Source organism: Pteropus alecto, unplaced genomic scaffold (genome assembly GCF_000325575.1).
Source record: "Pteropus alecto unplaced genomic scaffold, ASM32557v1 scaffold131, whole genome shotgun sequence".
NCBI lineage: Eukaryota > Metazoa > Chordata > Mammalia > Chiroptera > Pteropodidae > Pteropus > Pteropus alecto.
In genome coordinates this window covers 25,228,060-25,246,066 of record NW_006434709.1, presented here as the reverse complement: position 1 = coordinate 25,246,066, position 18,007 = coordinate 25,228,060, and the positions used below count along the sequence as shown (strand labels likewise).

Here is an 18,007-nt window from a genome sequence, read left to right as displayed (position 1 = left end):
AGGTAGTGAGAAATTACGATCATTCTGAAGACTGGACTTTATTCTCCTTTCCAGCGTTTCTGAAAGTGCCAAAGGCAGATCCAAATTACCACTTAAATAAATGTCATTTTATCTGAACTATGAAAAAATACTCCCAGGAGAGACAGCAGTAACCTGGTTTTCCCTCTTACTTAAAAAAGGCTTTGGTGACTGATGATCTATTTCACAAGGTGCTACTAACTCAGCCTTGTGATTCCGATCTTGTGGGCTCTGCAACTGCCTCTGCTCTAGTGGTAGGAATACTTCCTGAGGACTAGTTAAGGTTTTACTATGTTAATATACCCTCTCTGCAAATCAGGGGCACGCCTAGGGCTGGAGGCAGCTGTCTCTGGCGCTCAGGGATCTTTTCTTTCACGATTCTCTTGGGAGCCACTCTTGCTCGTCATTGTCTTTCTTCTCCTCCAATCAGGACTCTCCTGGTGAAACAGTGATGGTCATTTGATTTTCTTTTGAAGTAGGTATTTACCTTGTATTGGGGCAATACTGTGCCTCTTGCACAGTGTCTCTGAGAGGCTCTTAACTTCCACTCAACAAATCCAGGGAGAGAACCTATTTGAAAGGCTGAAATTAAGATGAGTCAAACCAGGGTAAGAAAAGACATAGAGCATACTTTCCTGACCAAACCCATAGCCATGAAGCATTCAGGCTCACAAAATCAGGTTATGACACATTTATATGTGCGTGGATCAAAAAAATGAGTCAGAAGAGCCCCTGGAAGTACTAAGGTCTGAAACTTTTGATACATTTTGATGTCTTCAATGAGGCATTCATAAATTTAAAATTATCTCTAGCCATTGTGTTGTCTTGTGTGTGTGATAGCATGCTGGTGTTCTCTTTTTTTCTGATGGATGTTGACACATAGCAACTCAACCAAATTACTCTATCCTGACTGATACTATCAGGTAATCAAAAAGAATTAATGTGGCAGCAGAGTGGAGGTAGGAAGATCTCTCTTATTCCGCATGTTGACATAAAGAACCTCTGTGGCTCCTGCATTAAGGAGTTGCCCATCCTCTGCGCTTTGCCCTCTTCTCACTGGCTCTGAGCACTTTGAGTTTGCTGGCAACGGTGGCACACCAGTTATCATTAGATTTGGTACAGAACCATTTGTGAGGAAATCCCGTTCTCTCTTTGTATTCAAGCCCAGTGGCGGGCACAAGGGACATATTTCTGCTAGAGAAACTTTGCTTAATAGAATAAAATAGGATTTTTTTTTTTTCCTAACAAAAGTCACCTCAAAGCTAAACTATTTCTATATTTACCTCTAGCTCTTTTTGGCTCATGCAAAACATGTGTGGTCAAAAGCATGTTCTCTTGTCGTTTATTGGATGACAATTCAATTCACTTCCACAAATATTTGTTGAGCACATGCACAGAATGGAGATAGGAGCTGGGGATATGGAGATGAATAAAACATCTGCTCTGCTCCCGAGTGGCTCACAGTCTGGTGAGGAAACTAGCACTCTGGCAGTTAACTAAAGATGTGGCCTTATAATTTGGTTCAGTGGCCAAAGCCACCCTGTTTCTAGCAACACTCGCATTTGAGAAAAGGTCAAAGGAGAGACTGCTCTGAGGACTAATGACCATTTTTCAGAATAAGATGTTTGTTTGAGATGTCAGATAGCATCGACCTTTTTTCATTTTTTAATTTATTGCCTTTGTCACTTAATTTATTGCCTTTGCTATGTATTCAAAGATGATTTGATTATATATTTATTTGGAAGTGAGTATAAAAAGTAACATTACCATTAAGGTACCCTCCTTTTAAACACTTGCATACCTACATATTGTTAAATTTGTCTTATCTCCTTATCATTTTGCTCCTAAAGGTCACACTGTGCTCTTTGTTTTCTTGCATTATGTTGATTAATGAATTATATTAATAGATTATAAGTATCAAACCATTTTTATATTCTAGAACAGACTCTACTTGTCATAGTGTTGTATTTTTATTTGTGATATTTTATTTAGAATATTTCTATATTTATTGAGGTTATCTTAGAGTAGATTTGGTATCAGCCTCATAGAATGGGTTTAGTGGACTTTGCATATACCCTATTCTCTGGTATGGATTAAATAGCAACACAGTCACTGTTATTTATAGAAACTTCCTATTTTAACATCCTGGGTTATTTCTTATTTTGGGAGTAGATATTTGACACCCTTCTTTCAATATTTTGTATAGATTAATATCCCAGTCAACTTCCCAGTTTTTAAAATAGAGTTCAGCAATTTATGTTTTCCTAGAAAATTGTCCGCTTCATCGGGCTTTAAAAATTATTGCTAATAAGGTGCACATAGAATTTAAAAAATAATATTTCATAGTCTGAGTCAATGGTTACATCCCTCTTTTTTGTCCTATTGTATTCTTTCTCTTTCTCTCAATCTCCCCATCTCATCAGACTTGACAGAACTTTTCTTATTTTATCAATACACTTAATACGTTTTTTCAAATGGTTATTGGAGCCCATGTAGGAGTTGATATATTTGAAAGGCTGAAAATAATGACAATAAAATTGGTTCTTTATGTTATAGTGCTTTGGAATCCTGAGATATGAAGCAGTTTATTTAAAGAAATACAAAAATAGAAAAAATAATGGTCTCACTTGGAGTACTTCCTACGTAACTTTAGATGAATAATTATTCAAACTACAGTTTTGTTCTGTAGAAAATGGATGGTAACATGTGCCCTGCCTACTGCACAGCGTAGCTGCAACGATTAGGTAAGGTAATGTATATGTGAGTGCTTTGAAAACTATAACACATATACAAATAAGGTCATGAAATGTCATATTTTATAAAATATATGTTGCTTTTAGGTTACATAGAAAAAAACCTTTCGTAACTTTTTAAAAGCATTTTTCTATATCACAAAGACCATATAGAATCTCTTCTCTGAAAATGTTTGCAGGATTTGTCCTGATGAATTACTTTAGTTTCAGGGGAAAATATTTCCTCCTCACCCTCCCCCCAACATTAAAAGTTCTCATTCCACTAAATTAATAATGTGCACTAAAGACCCATTCAATAAAGGACACTAAAATGGAAATTAACTCAAGTCTGCTTTCAATTAATTTTTATTCCCCAAAGTGCCAGACTTTCCTTTTCTGTCACGGCAGTAATTGGAAAATAATAGACAATCCTAAGTTTTTGTGGTCTTATGCGTGTATGTGTGTATGGGGTATATATTCTAGGTCAATCTTGGGGAGGGTCAGGAAATTTTTCAGTATTCTTTAGGCTTCTATTAATATTATTAACTTTATTATTTGTATTAATTTTATAAAATTCTGGCCATAACTTTTTAGGTTAATGTTTCTTATTTCTCTATTGCAATAATTTTAGAAGCAGAAAGTGATTTTGAAAGGAAATCCTCACCCCAAAACTGTAGTATGTTAATTAAACGACAACGGAGACAATCTGGTTGAAGGGGATGAGAGGAGCACCCAGAACCCCACCAGCTCAGTGGCCTTCTCTTTGCTCCCAAAGCAGGGTCAAAAAAGCAAGAGGGCTTCAAAGCATACAGACTGAAAACCATTGTTCCATATAACGATCAGGCATAGTTCACAGACTGAGCTTTTTCTAAAAACATAACAGTATTTTCCCAAGAGTCTGACAAGGCCCAGATGGGTGTTTTTAGAGGTTAGCACTGCTATTGTAGAGATGGAAAGAAAGAAGGGGTGGGGAGGAGTAGAAGCCATGTTAACTTGGTGAGAAGAATATGGCAGCATCTGATGGTTATTTATTCAAAGGCAGGCAATGAATCAAGGACAATGAAGAAAGGAAAGAATTACTGGGCTCAGAGAGTGAGGGTTTCCCATAGAAAATGAAAAGCAGACTACAAGTAAGATCTCGTAGAGAACTTCGTAATGTAGTAAGGCTTTTTCCACAAAGTCATACTATGTTTCCTTGTAATCCTGTTGTTATTCTCCCTTTTAAAATGTACCTGTCAATATATATTACTCATTAATATGATCATACTCTTCAAACAAGTAATTCTTTTTTAGAAACCTAGCCTAAGGAAAAAAATATCTTAAATATGAGGGGGAAAAGCTATATTCATTTTTATATTAATTTGTTGTAGTGAAAAACAGAAAACTATCCTAATATTCGATAATTAAGGAAGAAAAAGAAAACAATGACAAGTTTCCTCAACTATTTTTTAGTAATTAAATATAATGATTGTGAAACTATTTACAGAAAGTCAGGAGTGATAAACATATCAGTTCTAAAATCACAGAGACCAGAGTTCCGATTTTGATCCCTCTGCCATTTCTTATCTGTGATCCGGGGCATATTATTACCTCACTTTCCCAAGCCTCAATATTCTCATCTATAAAATGAGTGTAAGATACATACTAAAGAGGATCAATACAAGGATTCTATTAAATGTGACAATATAAATAAAATGCTTGACACATGGCAGCTGTTCAATAAATGTTAATTCTCTCTGCACCATTTCTCATATAAGCATATGGAGAAATGCTTATGCTCTATTAACAGATTTGTTGACAAACTTAAGAAAATACATGGTTTCCTAGGAAAATATAAATGACAAAATTAATTAGAAAAGTTGAGTAGACCTTTGAAGAAATTGAAAAGGATTTAAAGATCAGTCTACCTTTTATAAAAGATATCAGGAGAAAATGTTTTCATGCTATGTTCTATTATCTGTTAAAAAAAAGATAATTCCAATTTAATTGAAAATTGTTTAGATTATAGAAAAAGATAAAAAATTTCTCATTTTTAAAGGTGCTTGCATAGCCTTAATGCCCCATAAACAAAATAAAAACAATAAAGCCACCATAGATCAAAATCACTCATGAATATGATGCAAAACTGTCTAAATATTAAGAAATAGAATCCAGCAGTGTATCAAAAGAACTATATCCTATAACCAAGAAAATATGCCAGGAATATAAAGTTGACTCAACATCAGGAAATCAGTATAACTCATTACAAAAATAAATTAAAGCAATTCTATCAATAGCTACTAAAAGGGTTAATAAAATACAGTATCAATTCCTAATAAGAAATTTTAGTAAAATAGAACAAAAAAGAAATTACTTAAGTATTATATAGATTATTTACCAAAGATATCAAATATCATTCTAAACATTAAAATTAGAAAATGGATAATGATATCCACTGTCATCATTACTAGAAAACATTATTCTGAAAGCTCTAACAAAAACAGTAAGATAGGACAATAAAATAACCACTATAAATATTTGAAAACAAGAATAAAAATCACCTAGAAAACTAAAAAAAATTACTTATTTTAAAAATCTTCCATAATTAGCAAAGGAATTGGTAAGATGGCTGAATAAAAAAATAAATATACAAAAATAAAGAATACAAAACCAGCTAGAAATGAAAATGAAAAAAATGCGCACTCACAATAGCAATAAAAACAATAAAATACTTAAGAATAAATTTCACAGGAAAAGTACAGGATTTTAAAGAAGAAAACCATAATATCTGATCCAGACAAATAGAAAAAACTATATGCTCTTAAATGATATGGTTCAATGTGAGAAAAAGGTCAATTCTCCCAAATTAATATATAAATCTAATGCAATTCCAATGAGAATCCCAGTTTTTTTATAATGAGTAAAATGATCTTGGAGTTCATTTATTCACATGGAAAAATAAATGTCAAGTAAAGCAAATTATAAAAAAGAAGAATAGACTTGCCTTATCAATAGTTTTAAAACACTGAAGAACATTTATGATTTTTGGTCTTGGAATAGGGATAAATCAGAATGGAATAGGGGGCCCATAATAGATCTCAGTGTATACAGGAATTTAATATACAGACATTTTTTTATTACTTTTCAAAAATGATTTTTAAAAGTAAAATATGCTCATTACAAAAAATTTAAGAAATTCAAATAGGCAAAAAGAACCCCTCTCCCCAGGCCCGCCCCCCAAAACCCACCACACAATATTGCTCCTCAGAACTGAATGCTTGTGTTCTCCCCTACCCCTAGTTCATGACAAAAATGATATTGCAATCCCATGAAGGAAAAGGATGACTTACATAATAATTAGAGCAGGTGTAAGTGGCTAGACACCTAGAAGGTAAGGAAATTGAACACTCCCTTGTCTCAATGGAAAACAAATTCCAGATGAAATTAAACACTTAAAAAATAATAAAAACATTAGGAGAAAATTTAGGAAAACATATATTAAAATCTTGGGGCCTGCAGAGAGCTTTTAAACCAACACATGAAACATAGAATCAATGAAAAAGATCAACTTGACTTTATAAATTTGAAAATGTTACAACAGCAAAAGTGACCACAAAGTCGAAAGAAAAAAAGATGGAAAATATTTAAAATTCATATAACAAAGATTTAATCTCTATTATATAACAGCTCTTATTAATTGATAAGGAAAAGGCAGAAGACTCAATAGAAAAATATGCAAAGCAGAGGAAAAATCACAGAAGAGCAAATATAAATGTCCAGTAAGTATATATACCCATGCTCACTACACTGGCAATCATCATAAGTAACTATGAACTATCACTTGTCACTCCTCTGACTGGCAAGAACTAAAAAGTATTAACATCCACTATTGGCAGGAGGTAAGGTACTCATGCAATATTCCTTTGCGCAGTGGCAGTATCATAGCCAATGAGGTTTATCCGAGGCATGATTATTGCTAATCAATCACATTTCTTAGTTGCAAGCAACAGTAAACAACTCTGGCTGATTTCAGCAGCAAGGATACTTGTTGAAAGGATATGGGCAGCTCATAGAATTTCTGGGAGACTGGTGAACGAAATTTGAGATTATGTGGCCAGCAACAATACTCCAAATTATATTTGTTCTGGTGGGGGAAGCACCGAAAACAGCAGTTTGAGTTACCTAACCTATCTGTACCAGATCAAAGTCACCACCACTACCCTTGCTGCCACTGCTGTCTTAGGAAAGTTTTTTTATTTCTTGGAAAATAAAAAGTATACCAAGTATATGTGTCTTAGGAAATCCTTCTGCTACTGCCGGTATCATATGGAGTGGGTATACCTAAGTGGCATATCCTAGGTCATGTGTCCATCATGACTTAGCTGCAAGAGAAGCTAGGAGAACCTGGTACTTCCAGCCTCTCTAGTGGGAGGCATCCAATCAAGCCTCATGAAGTGGGGGATTCCCACCTTATGGGTAAAAATTCTAGATGGCAAAAGAAGGCCAATGTTCACAACACTGATGGTTTTTGTTTCTTCGTTGGATTGCATGCTGAACTTGCAGCTTCATGTCCAGTGGTCACTACAGCCAGGCCACATTTGATAAGTATCTCCTGATATTAAGGAGTCTACCAGATGCTGAGAGTGTGGACAAGGCCATCAAGAAACTTACTGTTTAATGAAATATAAACAGATGTATTGGCCTTTATACATGCCTAAGATTTTTCTCCTTAAGAGAATTTCCCTAAACTATAACCTGCTAATAAAATCAATGCATCTAAATTAATTGATTTGATCCAAAAAAGAATGTACCATATTAAAAACTAGTATAATTTTAACTGATGATTTTCATACTTATTCATAAAACATTTACCTTTGTTTTAAGCTAAATATTTGCTCAACTTAGTATTTTCACTTTTCTGAAATTATATAAACCTGAAGTTGCCTCTTATAGCTGAGTTCATTTCAATATTTTAACACACAAAGTGAGTCAAGTTACTGCTCAAGTTTTACTTGCTATCTTTTATTCTTGATTTCAATTGACAGGTCCAGGGAAGAGGGGGTGGCCTGATCCAGGGACAATGAAGATGCAATGTTGAAGAATAAGCTGAAGGGAGAGAAGCAACAGGCACCATGGAAAAAACCAAAACAAAGCAAGGTTAGATTTTTTTCTATGTCTTGCTTTAGGGCTCAGGATTTAAGAAATGTAGGTTGTAGTTTTGTCTTGCCATTGTCTCAAAGCATGATAATATGTTAACTTGACTATTCTCATTTCCTCATGACAATATAATGACCGTGAAGGGCACAGACTCGGTGCTGGAGAAATAGGAAATTATATATATAAATAAAATTTGGTCTGAGTAGTTATCTTATTTTTCTTAGTAATAACTTTAGAACTGCCTTAAAACAATCTGCTCAATAAAGCTAAAATACAGATTCAGCTAATAGACATCCAACACTTTCTAGGCTAGCCTAGACAGAAGGGCTTTCTATTTTAAACTTTACCATATAGACTCGACCATATAGAAGTGGGTTTCTGTTAGCAGCTCTAATTTACAGGTGAGGAAATAGTCATTGAGAAGTCAGGCTGCAACCACAAAGTGTCAAAGTTCAGTCTGAGAGCCTGGTCTCTATCTACAGGTTCTAGTTTATGCCGTGATACCAGGCTGTTGGGACACAGCATAAAATTCAAGTTTGCATAGGGAGTTCTGGTGATTTCAAACCATCTAGATTTTAGAGGGACTGCCCTCTGTGTGTAGAAGCCCTGGGCTTACTATTCATGAACTTAACATGCTGAGGCAGGTTCCTCTAAGGAAGGAGTTATATCAGCCATATATGGTTTGGTCATTAGATGTGATTATAAAATCACCTATACCAGTTTTTGTTCTGTTCTTGTTGAACTACTAGTTTCTTGTCCTGCAGGCATAGATTTAGAATTGTTTAAGTGCCCTTATTCCCTGCATGTGTCTGAAGAAGATAGGGACAGAATGAATCATGATGATTGAGAAAGCTCTTTCTCCCTACAGGAGAGAATGAACACATGCCAATGAATAATCCTTCCACACAGATTTACCAGGTAAGGACAAGTAGATTGTTTTGAACGGTTCTATGTGTAATAGTAATGACTGTCTTATATGTATAAAACTTTTAGTGCTCACAAATGCTTTCACATCTATTATTATATTTGTTCACTTAACAAGTTCATGTATTTGAGATAGGCAAGGCAGAAGGCACCATTTCCATTGCACTTTTGAGGAAACCAACTATTGCAGGACAAATTACCCAGTTTATAAAATATAGCACTCCCATATTAACTCTGCTTTTCTTGCCTATAGCCATCATCACTATGGCCATTACACTGTGCAATAACATTTCCATCAGAGAGAAAGAGAGAGTAAGGTCTATTTTTCTTAGTTTTCTATTTTAGCAGGGAACTGAGAATTGAAAAGGGTTAGCATTATAAATGATCAAATATGGTGGTAGAAAAAAAACTGCAAGTGCCTTTAAACAATGGAAATAATTGAATTTACAAGGAAGATAAAAGTTCTGGAAAACATTTTGTAATATGTTTGCCATGAGGGTCTCGTCAGGCTGCTTTGGCTCTCAAAACAGTATTTATTTAGCTTCTATCTTCCAACTGTAAATTGAAAGTAAATTTATGTTCTTAAAAATTATGGAAATTTATTCGGACATAATCTGTGATGTAAAAGCAGCTTGGGCTAGGGAAATCCATAATCCTTTCCAGAGTTAAGATGATGTTATCTGGAATACTTGAGACAGAATAAAGAATTGACAGGGCTTGGTGGGCATTGAAAGGAAAGGTAATTTCGAAATTGGCTCTAAGGTGTTAAGCCCTGGCAACTGGAAAAAAGAGTGGTCTCCCAAGAGGTAGAGGAATTCAGAAGAGCAGACAGTTTTGTGGAAATGTTTTTTAGATTTGTTGAGTTCGAGTGATGGTAAAGTGAATATAATAGTTTCCAGAAATCTCATGAAAAAGATCATTGGTGTGGACCCAATTAGGGCAAGCCAGCATAGGATTATGTAAACATTTTTAATCATGTTGCTCCAAAACCCAGACTGGCAACGAGAGAGGGTGGAGGAAACAGCCTCATTTCAACGTGATGCCTATTTATTGAACAATTACTATAAGCAAGTCTACTGTGTTGTCTAATGGGAAATGAAACACATTCTCGTTGATTTTTAAGTGTCCTGGTAAGCACATACAATAAATAGCTCATACAAAGAGGGCTATTGGAAGGATTACAAAAGAAGCATTGATAAAATAATATGGGATACAGGAGAAGGATGAATTAATATTGACTGAAGGATTTGCACCAGGCTTTTAAGGACAAGTTGATCATTTGGTAAGTGGATATGGGGAAGGGTATTATAGGAAGAGGGACTAGGTTAAATAAAAGCCTGGAAACATGAGAGAGTCTTCTCAGTGATGATTTGATGCCTCACTTGTCCAAGACCTCCAAATGCCTTCCCTCCCCTATGTTAACGTCTGGCCTGTGTATAGCATTTAAATGAGTGTGAGTATCTCTTTAAATTCAGGTATGATTTAAAGTCTATTATAATCTTATGTAGGTCACTCCCTGAATGTTGGCTAAATATAGCTGCAGTGGGGGTGGCCTCATTCTCTTATTGTATCACAAATCCAAGTACATCTGTTCACAGTGGAACAAATGAAGCAGTGGAAGTGAAGTTGGTCTATATGACCTCTGAGATGCTGTGATTATAACCCCATCCTTGCTTTAAAAGAACACTTTCTAAGCCCCAGTTTGTTTACTGCAAGCAACATTTAACCAAGCGAAGATGGAGAAGTAAAGGAAGAAGAAGAGGAAGAAAAAAAGGAGGGAAGCAGGGAGAGATAAACTATAATAGAATACAATCTACACTATAAAGGGAGAGCAAAATATGAAATTTGAAGCAAAACATGTCATTTTGGCTACTCTCCATCTCCTTATTTATTTTCGTGATAGACTCCCACTCCTACCTGGCATTACAGTAAATATTAACTTGTTTGTTTATATTTTTATTGTCTGTCTCTTTCTCTAGAATGTAAGCTCCAAGGGCAGGGATTTAGTTATTTTGCTCTCTATTGTATTCTCAGCATGAAGTACAATACTTGGAATATGAAAAATATTCAATAAATATTAGTTGAATAAATGAATGACTATCTGCAAGGTGTGTATATTGCTTTGAGCCAAGAGGTTTTGATGCAATCATTTGGTCTGCCAAATGGTGTTTGGAAATTGTCTGGTTCTTTGGGAGAAAAAGAATAGACCCTCACTTCATATCCTAATAAAAATAAACTCTAAAGTGGATTAAAGCATTAAATAAAACCATAAAAGTTTAGAATCAGTGAATATTTTGGATGTGAAATGTCTAAGTAAAAAAACACTGGAAGAAATTACAATGGAAAGAATTGGAGAGTTCATCCACATCACAATCAAAAAATTTACAAACATAAATATATTTTCAACAAATTCAAAGGCAGATAACAAAACTGAAAAAATCCTCACAAAGAGATTGCAAAGGTAAATCGATAAAACAGGAAACTCCTGAGACTGCAGTAGAATATGGGCAAAGAACACAAAAAAAGTTACCAAGGTAAAATTAAGGATGACTAATAAATAGAAGAAAATCTTTAGCTTAAAAAAAAAGATTAATTTAAAACAAGGAGTATTATTTTTTGACTATCTAATTAGCAAGTAATAAAATATTTAAAAATATTTAATTTTGATGAGTGTATATAAATTGGTAGAACCTTTTATGAAAATTATTAGTTAAAATGTACTAAAAGTGTTAAAATGTTCATGCCCCCAATTGGCTCCCTGTTCTTTGCATGGACTTGACCTCCTTAATAAGAGTAAGATATAGTGACCCATATAGGTCACAGAAGCCAACGGAGAATGACACTACCATCTCCCAGTTCATTCCAGGTAGAATTACTGCCAGATTAGGTGATCAGTGTGCATACACTGACTGCTCTTTAGCTCAGTATATTTTCTGTTATTTGAACACAAGTCTATTTTCTATTTTCCACTCATCCTTTGTCCACTGTATTTAGCCCTATCAAAGTCCACTCCACTCTCTTTTTCAGAGTCAGATTATGCTGCTTCACTCTCGATTATTTCATTTTGCCTGTAGATTTTTAAATTATAATTCCATTAACCTGAGTAGTATATGTAGGGGGGGTCTCACAAATATACAGCATATGTGACAACTACACAATTTAGTCCTAGCTCAACCTTCACACTAATGATTTGAACTCCAACCTTGTTTTGGGCTGACTTATAGCCTCAGGAATGTAAACACTGCGGCTTCCTCCATGTACGTTAGTTTCATATTCTTGTTCAAGACACGTTTTTCTAGGTACACTAATTTAGGACATTACACATCACACATTATGTGTCCAAGAATATACAAGCATATTATTATAACTTTCCAAACCTTCTGATCAAATACATTTTGTATACATATTTATTAATTAACTGAATATATTATTTCTTTCTAATACAGTAGATTTCCCTTTGAGCCAAATATTACCTAATATCCTTTGACTCACAATAATTTCATATTTAGGAATTTATTCTAAGGAAATAATCTGAAATACATACAAAGCTTTAAGTGAAAAGTATATGTCAGTATAATTTATAATATTGAAAAATTACATAAATTTCCAACAAGAGTGAATAGGTAGCTAAATTCTAGCATACCCATAGGATGGAATATTATGTAGTCATTAAATGTTGAAACTTAGAAAAAATTTGAAAGATATGGGAAAAGGCTTATAAGAATGTTAGGCAAAAAAAGGGGGCTGGCAGAATCAAAATATATTTGTAGTGTGATTTCAATCATATAAATATCTGCATTTATATGCACAGAACAAAACAGAAGGAGATATGCCTAAACATTAATGGTTATTTTAAAGTAATGAGATCTGGGTTGATTCTTTTTTTTCCCTTCTCTTTTTCTCTGTAATGAAAATAATTTAAGAAAATGCGTTATGTGCCAAAAGGACCTCTATTTGAAAAACTATGGGAACCAGTCCTACAGTAATAGGTTTCATTATTAAAACTGCTATTGAAAATTTCCTAGGATTTGTAAGTCCTATTTAAGTCTCTTTTTACCATTGAAGGATGTCTTATAACACTAGAGAAATTAACTAAGAAATCTCCTAAGCATTGGAGAATCAATCAATAAGATCAATTTCCAGCACACCAGGCTTCATATCAGCTTCAATAGTGCCCTGTAGGAATGCCTTTGAGGGTTGGGTCAACTTCTGAAGGGAGTGTAGAGAAGTAAATTTGGGAAATTTACTCTTGACTGTTCAAATGACTTGCTCCCCACGTTGTGTTTTAAATTATTGCATTCCTGGAGATTAATAAAGAGGCCTAAAATTAGGGAGATGGAAGCTGGCAGTAAGACCATATTTCTTCTGTAGCAATCCTGGTGAAGGAGGAAGCCAAAATGAATACTTTGGCATCCTTGCCATCATGTGCTTCTTCAAAACACCTGGGCTTTTGCTCTTATAGAGCATTTAGTCAGGTGTTGTAGGAATCTGGCATGTCTTGTGGAGGTTTCTCAGATATTGACATTCATAAATTTGCAGAATTCTCAAGGCACAGGCCCCTGAATGTGCCTCACTGTAACTTTCTGACTTTAATAATGGGACAGAAAAGGACACGTTTTTGTAAAAAACAAGTTGGAACAACGTGCATACTTTATGAAAATTTAGCTTGAGGTATCTTTGGTTGAAAAAAAATTGGAAGATGTTGACTAAGATTCATCTTAAGAAGAGTTAAGAAGCCAAGAAGGTAAAGAAAATTGAGAAACAGAAATTAGCAGGAAATAGAAAGAATTCGGACTCTTCTCCCCTATTTCTTTAAGCCTAAGATGCCCTCTGTGGTACCCTAGGCTTCGAAGTACAAGTCTTCCCTGAACCTGCCTCCAGTGGGAGCCCGGCTCCAGCGGCAGAATGGAGGGATCATAACCTCTCTAGAGCAGCTTCATGAAAAAATCAACGAGATGAGGAACGTGTTCAACTCGCTGGAGAACAAGGTAGACACCCATTTCTAATCCTTGGGGTGGGCTGTGGGCTGTCAAATGAGAAAGCTGAAGAGAGAGCAGAAAAAAAGATTTAAGTCCACGTCTTCAGAGTATTTTTTTATTCATAAAGGAATGGCTAGCTGGTACTGGGAAACCACAGTCTATAGCGACTACAGATATTTAGAGCCCCGAGCATCCTAAAAGTGACATGCCATCTCAGGTGCGTGATTGTGCTCACTATGGTGTCTGATCCCTGGCTGATCGATGGTCGTGAAACTGTTCATAAAGCAGTAGTGCTACTTCAGCGGCAGGTACCCAAGGGGCTCGAAGTAATAATATATATGAAGAAAATAAGCTCACAGCTCAAAATGGTTGCAAAATTCCCAAAGTCCCTATATAAATAGCCTGGCCATTACAAAAAAAAAATTTGATAGTTCTTAGTTTGTTGTGATGTTCTATGGGTGAGGAAAAGTCTTTTCCTTTAGGACACTGCTTATTGCTTTTGGCTCCGGGGGAAAACGCCACATATCTACGTAAGGGAGCAGTGATAATGAAACCTATTTCTGTCAGATACTGGTTCCCTTTTTTTTTAAAGCAAGAAACCTGAGTAAATTTCAGAGCACCTGAATGAAAGTGGATTTTATTTATTTTGCTCACAGATTAATTTACATAATGAGAATTACCAGATCAAAAGTAGTTGATCTGGTGATTTAACCCATCACAAAGACTAAATAGGACATGTAATCCATCGCGAAGATTAATTTAAAATGATTGAAATGTAAAACAAATTGCTCATATTGTTTCCTAGTCTTCCAGTCTCAAACACTTGACAGGTCCTGATTCTTCCCCAGAATCTCTTTGGTTCCTCTTATTTCTCCCTACTCCCAGCCCTCTTGAGAAACCTTTGTGAAGCACAGTGAACCACAAAACTCTATAGTTTAAAGAAGACTGAGTCATTTTCATAATGGAATGTGCCATTGCAGGTTGGAACCCTTAGACAACCAGATTTCAAAAATGTTTAGAAATACATACGTGAAGGAATTTTGTTAATATACCTGGATTTTAATTTCCATCCTTTTAAAATTAGAGTACTTGGTGGATACTTTAAATTATAGAATGAATCTTCTAAAAATTCTGTTTTAAAGAGAGATCTGAAGCTAAGGGTTCCTCCTCTACTTAGCAGAGTGTAATATCATAAATATCAAGAAAGTAATGTTATTATCTTATTGTATTATCTTACTGTCTGTTGAAAATGCTTTTTTTTCAATTGTTTAATAAATAAAACTGAACTTTAGAAGTGCTCCATTTTCTTCACATTTTTGTTTGTGCTTAACTTTTAGATTTGCCACTTAAAAGGGAAAAGAATTAAAATTTCTTAAGTACCTTCTATGGACCTAGCATACGCTGTAACAGACATCTTACCTACATTTATTCATTATTTTCTCAAAACAGCCCTGTGAAATAGGTGTTATTAGAGTTATTTTACTGATGAGAAAACTGCTACAAAGAGGTTAGCCAACTTGCCTAAGGTCCTAGTACTTGTGACAGAGTCCTAGGATTGTACCCTATCTGATTCCCAAATTGACCACCTGTTCATGGTATGGAAGTTGACTGCTGAAGATGATTCATTTCACTATAAACAATACTATGAGCTCCCACTATTGTATGTATTTCTGTATCTTCCTTATGGATGAAAGCACACTGGCAATGAAAATATCATTATCTCTTTTTCCATGATATCATCCAAGGATATAAAATTTTAAAAAACTTCCCTTTCAAAGAAATTCTCAGATATGCTTAGTTATTACTCTTTTTATCATTTAAATTTGTAAGGAAAAAATAACAGAATTTCTTCATTTTCTTTTTAAAACCAGGCATAATATAAGCATTCCTTCTTTCATGGAATTCAAAGAGTTACCGGATCAAGATTGTCTTTTACATGCATATATGTTGCTTCTCAAGTAAATCTCATATCAATCCATGGTGTTAAAATAAATAGTAGCTTGTAGCATACTTGTAAACTTAATTACTTGCTTTTACAGCAAGCTTCACCATGTGCTGTATAAAAAAGATCCTCTATTCCCTAGATGAATGAGGCCAAGGTTGCCTTAAGTTATCCAAACTTTAGTCTACCAGGAAATGAAGTCTGTAAATTTTCAAGAGCCTGGTTTCTCAAACAAAAAGAAAAATTCGAGAGGTCAATGGTACTATTTATAATTATTTATAGCAAATTGAATTAACTCTTTGTGTATTATTTAGTTGCAGGCCCTAGCCTCTGAACTCAAAACTGGTTTTACAGAAGCAATGCAAGAACTGTCAAGAATCCAACATGGAGAATATGCTTTGGAAGAGAAGGTTAAGAGCTGCAAATGTTCCATGGAAGAAAAAGTTACTGAGATGAAGAATTCATTAAACTATTTCAAGGTAGGCCCCTCTTTTATTTTCCTGCTAAAGAAAGATTCTTGGTTTTAGTCACAGAAGTAGGAAACTTGCCTTTTCGCACAGCAGCCAAATATTAGAATTTTCCCTCTGACCCATTTACTAATTATCATGGAAAAATATTTTGTTTTTTCTTGGATCTCTATGTTAAAATTAAAGGCCACAATGGAAGTAAAAATTTCATTGTTCATTCATTCATTCATTCATTTATTCATTCAACAAATATGTATTGAAAGCTTACTGTGTACTAGATATTATGTTATATACTTTTACCTCATATACCAGATTAAATACATATCAATTCTTATTTTTTAGGAAGAGCTGAGCAATGCCATGTCAATGATCCAGGCCATCACTTCCAAACAAGAAGAAATGCAACAGAAAATTGAACAGCTTCAACAAGAGAAGCGAAGAGAATCTCGAAAAGTGAAAGCCAAGTGAGTTTCTTACAAAAAAATTGACCAAAGGCAAACCCACACGCAATGACCTGTACAGAGGCACAAAGAACACTTTCCTCACTATGAGTATATAGCTGGCCGCTGGAATCCACGGGTCAGCATGTGATGATAGAGGTTATAGAGTTATAAAAGTTGGTTAATACTAAAAATGAATAGTAACTATTACATGGAAAGTGTACTTAATAGATAGTGAAATGAAAATGATATAAAATGGCGTGTAGAATTTGACTACAACTGTAAAAATACGTAAAATAACAACTTTATGTTTTTTATATATTATATATTTATATGCTACAGATATATCTTTCTGTATTTTTAAAATAATGATCGTTGTGTTAAGATAGTGTAGTCACCAGTGATTTTCTTTTTTTATCAGTTTTCTAAAACTTCTCTAAAGCTATTATTATTTCACTTCAACCATGGAAAATAAAGTTATGTTAAACAGTATCTCAGCAAGGTTGATTCAAGTAAAGTTTCACCATTAAACACATATCATCTTTATTGTTATATTTTTTGATGTTATCAGATTTAAAATAGAAACATGGCAATAATATTTGTTTGACCCTGGAGAATGCTTATTGTTTTGAGTTGAAGACCTGCTGCTTCCTGGTACCTTTGTGCTACTTTGTTAAGTGAATGTAAATCATCCCAAGCAAATTATCATCACTGCAAACTCTGTAAAGACATGATGACAGGGAAGCCAGTAATAGAAAAATAAAAATGTAGATATTATAATTTGAAGATGATTTATAGATATTTAAATTTTTTTCTCCAGCTTTGGTGATGAATTAAGTTGCTAATATCTGACCATATTTAATTAATAAAAATAGCAATTTTGTACAGTTCAACCTAATAATTCAGAAATTTTCTTGAATTATTCTGAACTGAATCTCTTCCCACCTCACCAGGTTTTAAGACCTTTTACTTCCCTTCCCTAGAAAAACTCAGAAAGAAGAACATGGCTCACAGCCTGGGCCTGCTCAAGCACAAGGAAGTCCTTTCCGTTCAATCAACATCCCTGAGCCTGTTCTCCCAAGTGAAGACTTTACGAACCTTTTGCCTTCTCAGGCCTATGAAAAAGGTACGGTTCACAAATCATACTGAATCAGCCAAGTACTTTTTCCTTGGTTCCCAGGACTGAATAGTAAGAATGGGCTTAACTCCTCCATCTTTATTAGAGGAAAATGATGTACTCCTCAGAATTTTCCTTCTTTATCTGGAATTTATAAGAATCCAGAAGATCTGAGAGACCAGAAGAGTCTGCCCAACCTTAAAATATTTCCTTTTTGGGGAAAATACTAATCTGGGTATTCTAAATTTTAAG

The 18,007-nt window shown here is 34.5% G+C and overlaps 1 protein-coding gene and 1 pseudogene across 1 annotated transcript in view; both read left to right on the top strand.

Moving 5' to 3' along the window:
• Nucleotides 1-6,648: 6,648 nt before the first annotated feature.
• On the top strand, nucleotides 6,649-6,808 carry LOC112478100 (annotated as a pseudogene).
• A 983-nt stretch (nucleotides 6,809-7,791) lies between these two features.
• ARHGEF33 (Rho guanine nucleotide exchange factor 33) overlaps nucleotides 7,792-18,007 on the top strand; it is a 43,471-nt gene continuing 33,255 nt past the window's right edge. Inside the window, exons 1-5 of the mRNA XM_015587499.2 lie at nucleotides 7,792-7,886; nucleotides 8,755-8,804; nucleotides 16,046-16,210; nucleotides 16,541-16,662; nucleotides 17,622-17,764. Of these exons, the coding sequence (XP_015442985.1) occupies nucleotides 7,862-7,886; nucleotides 8,755-8,804; nucleotides 16,046-16,210; nucleotides 16,541-16,662; nucleotides 17,622-17,764 (505 nt within the window). The 5' untranslated portion in view covers nucleotides 7,792-7,861. The remainder of the gene's footprint in view (nucleotides 7,887-8,754; nucleotides 8,805-16,045; nucleotides 16,211-16,540; nucleotides 16,663-17,621; nucleotides 17,765-18,007) is intronic.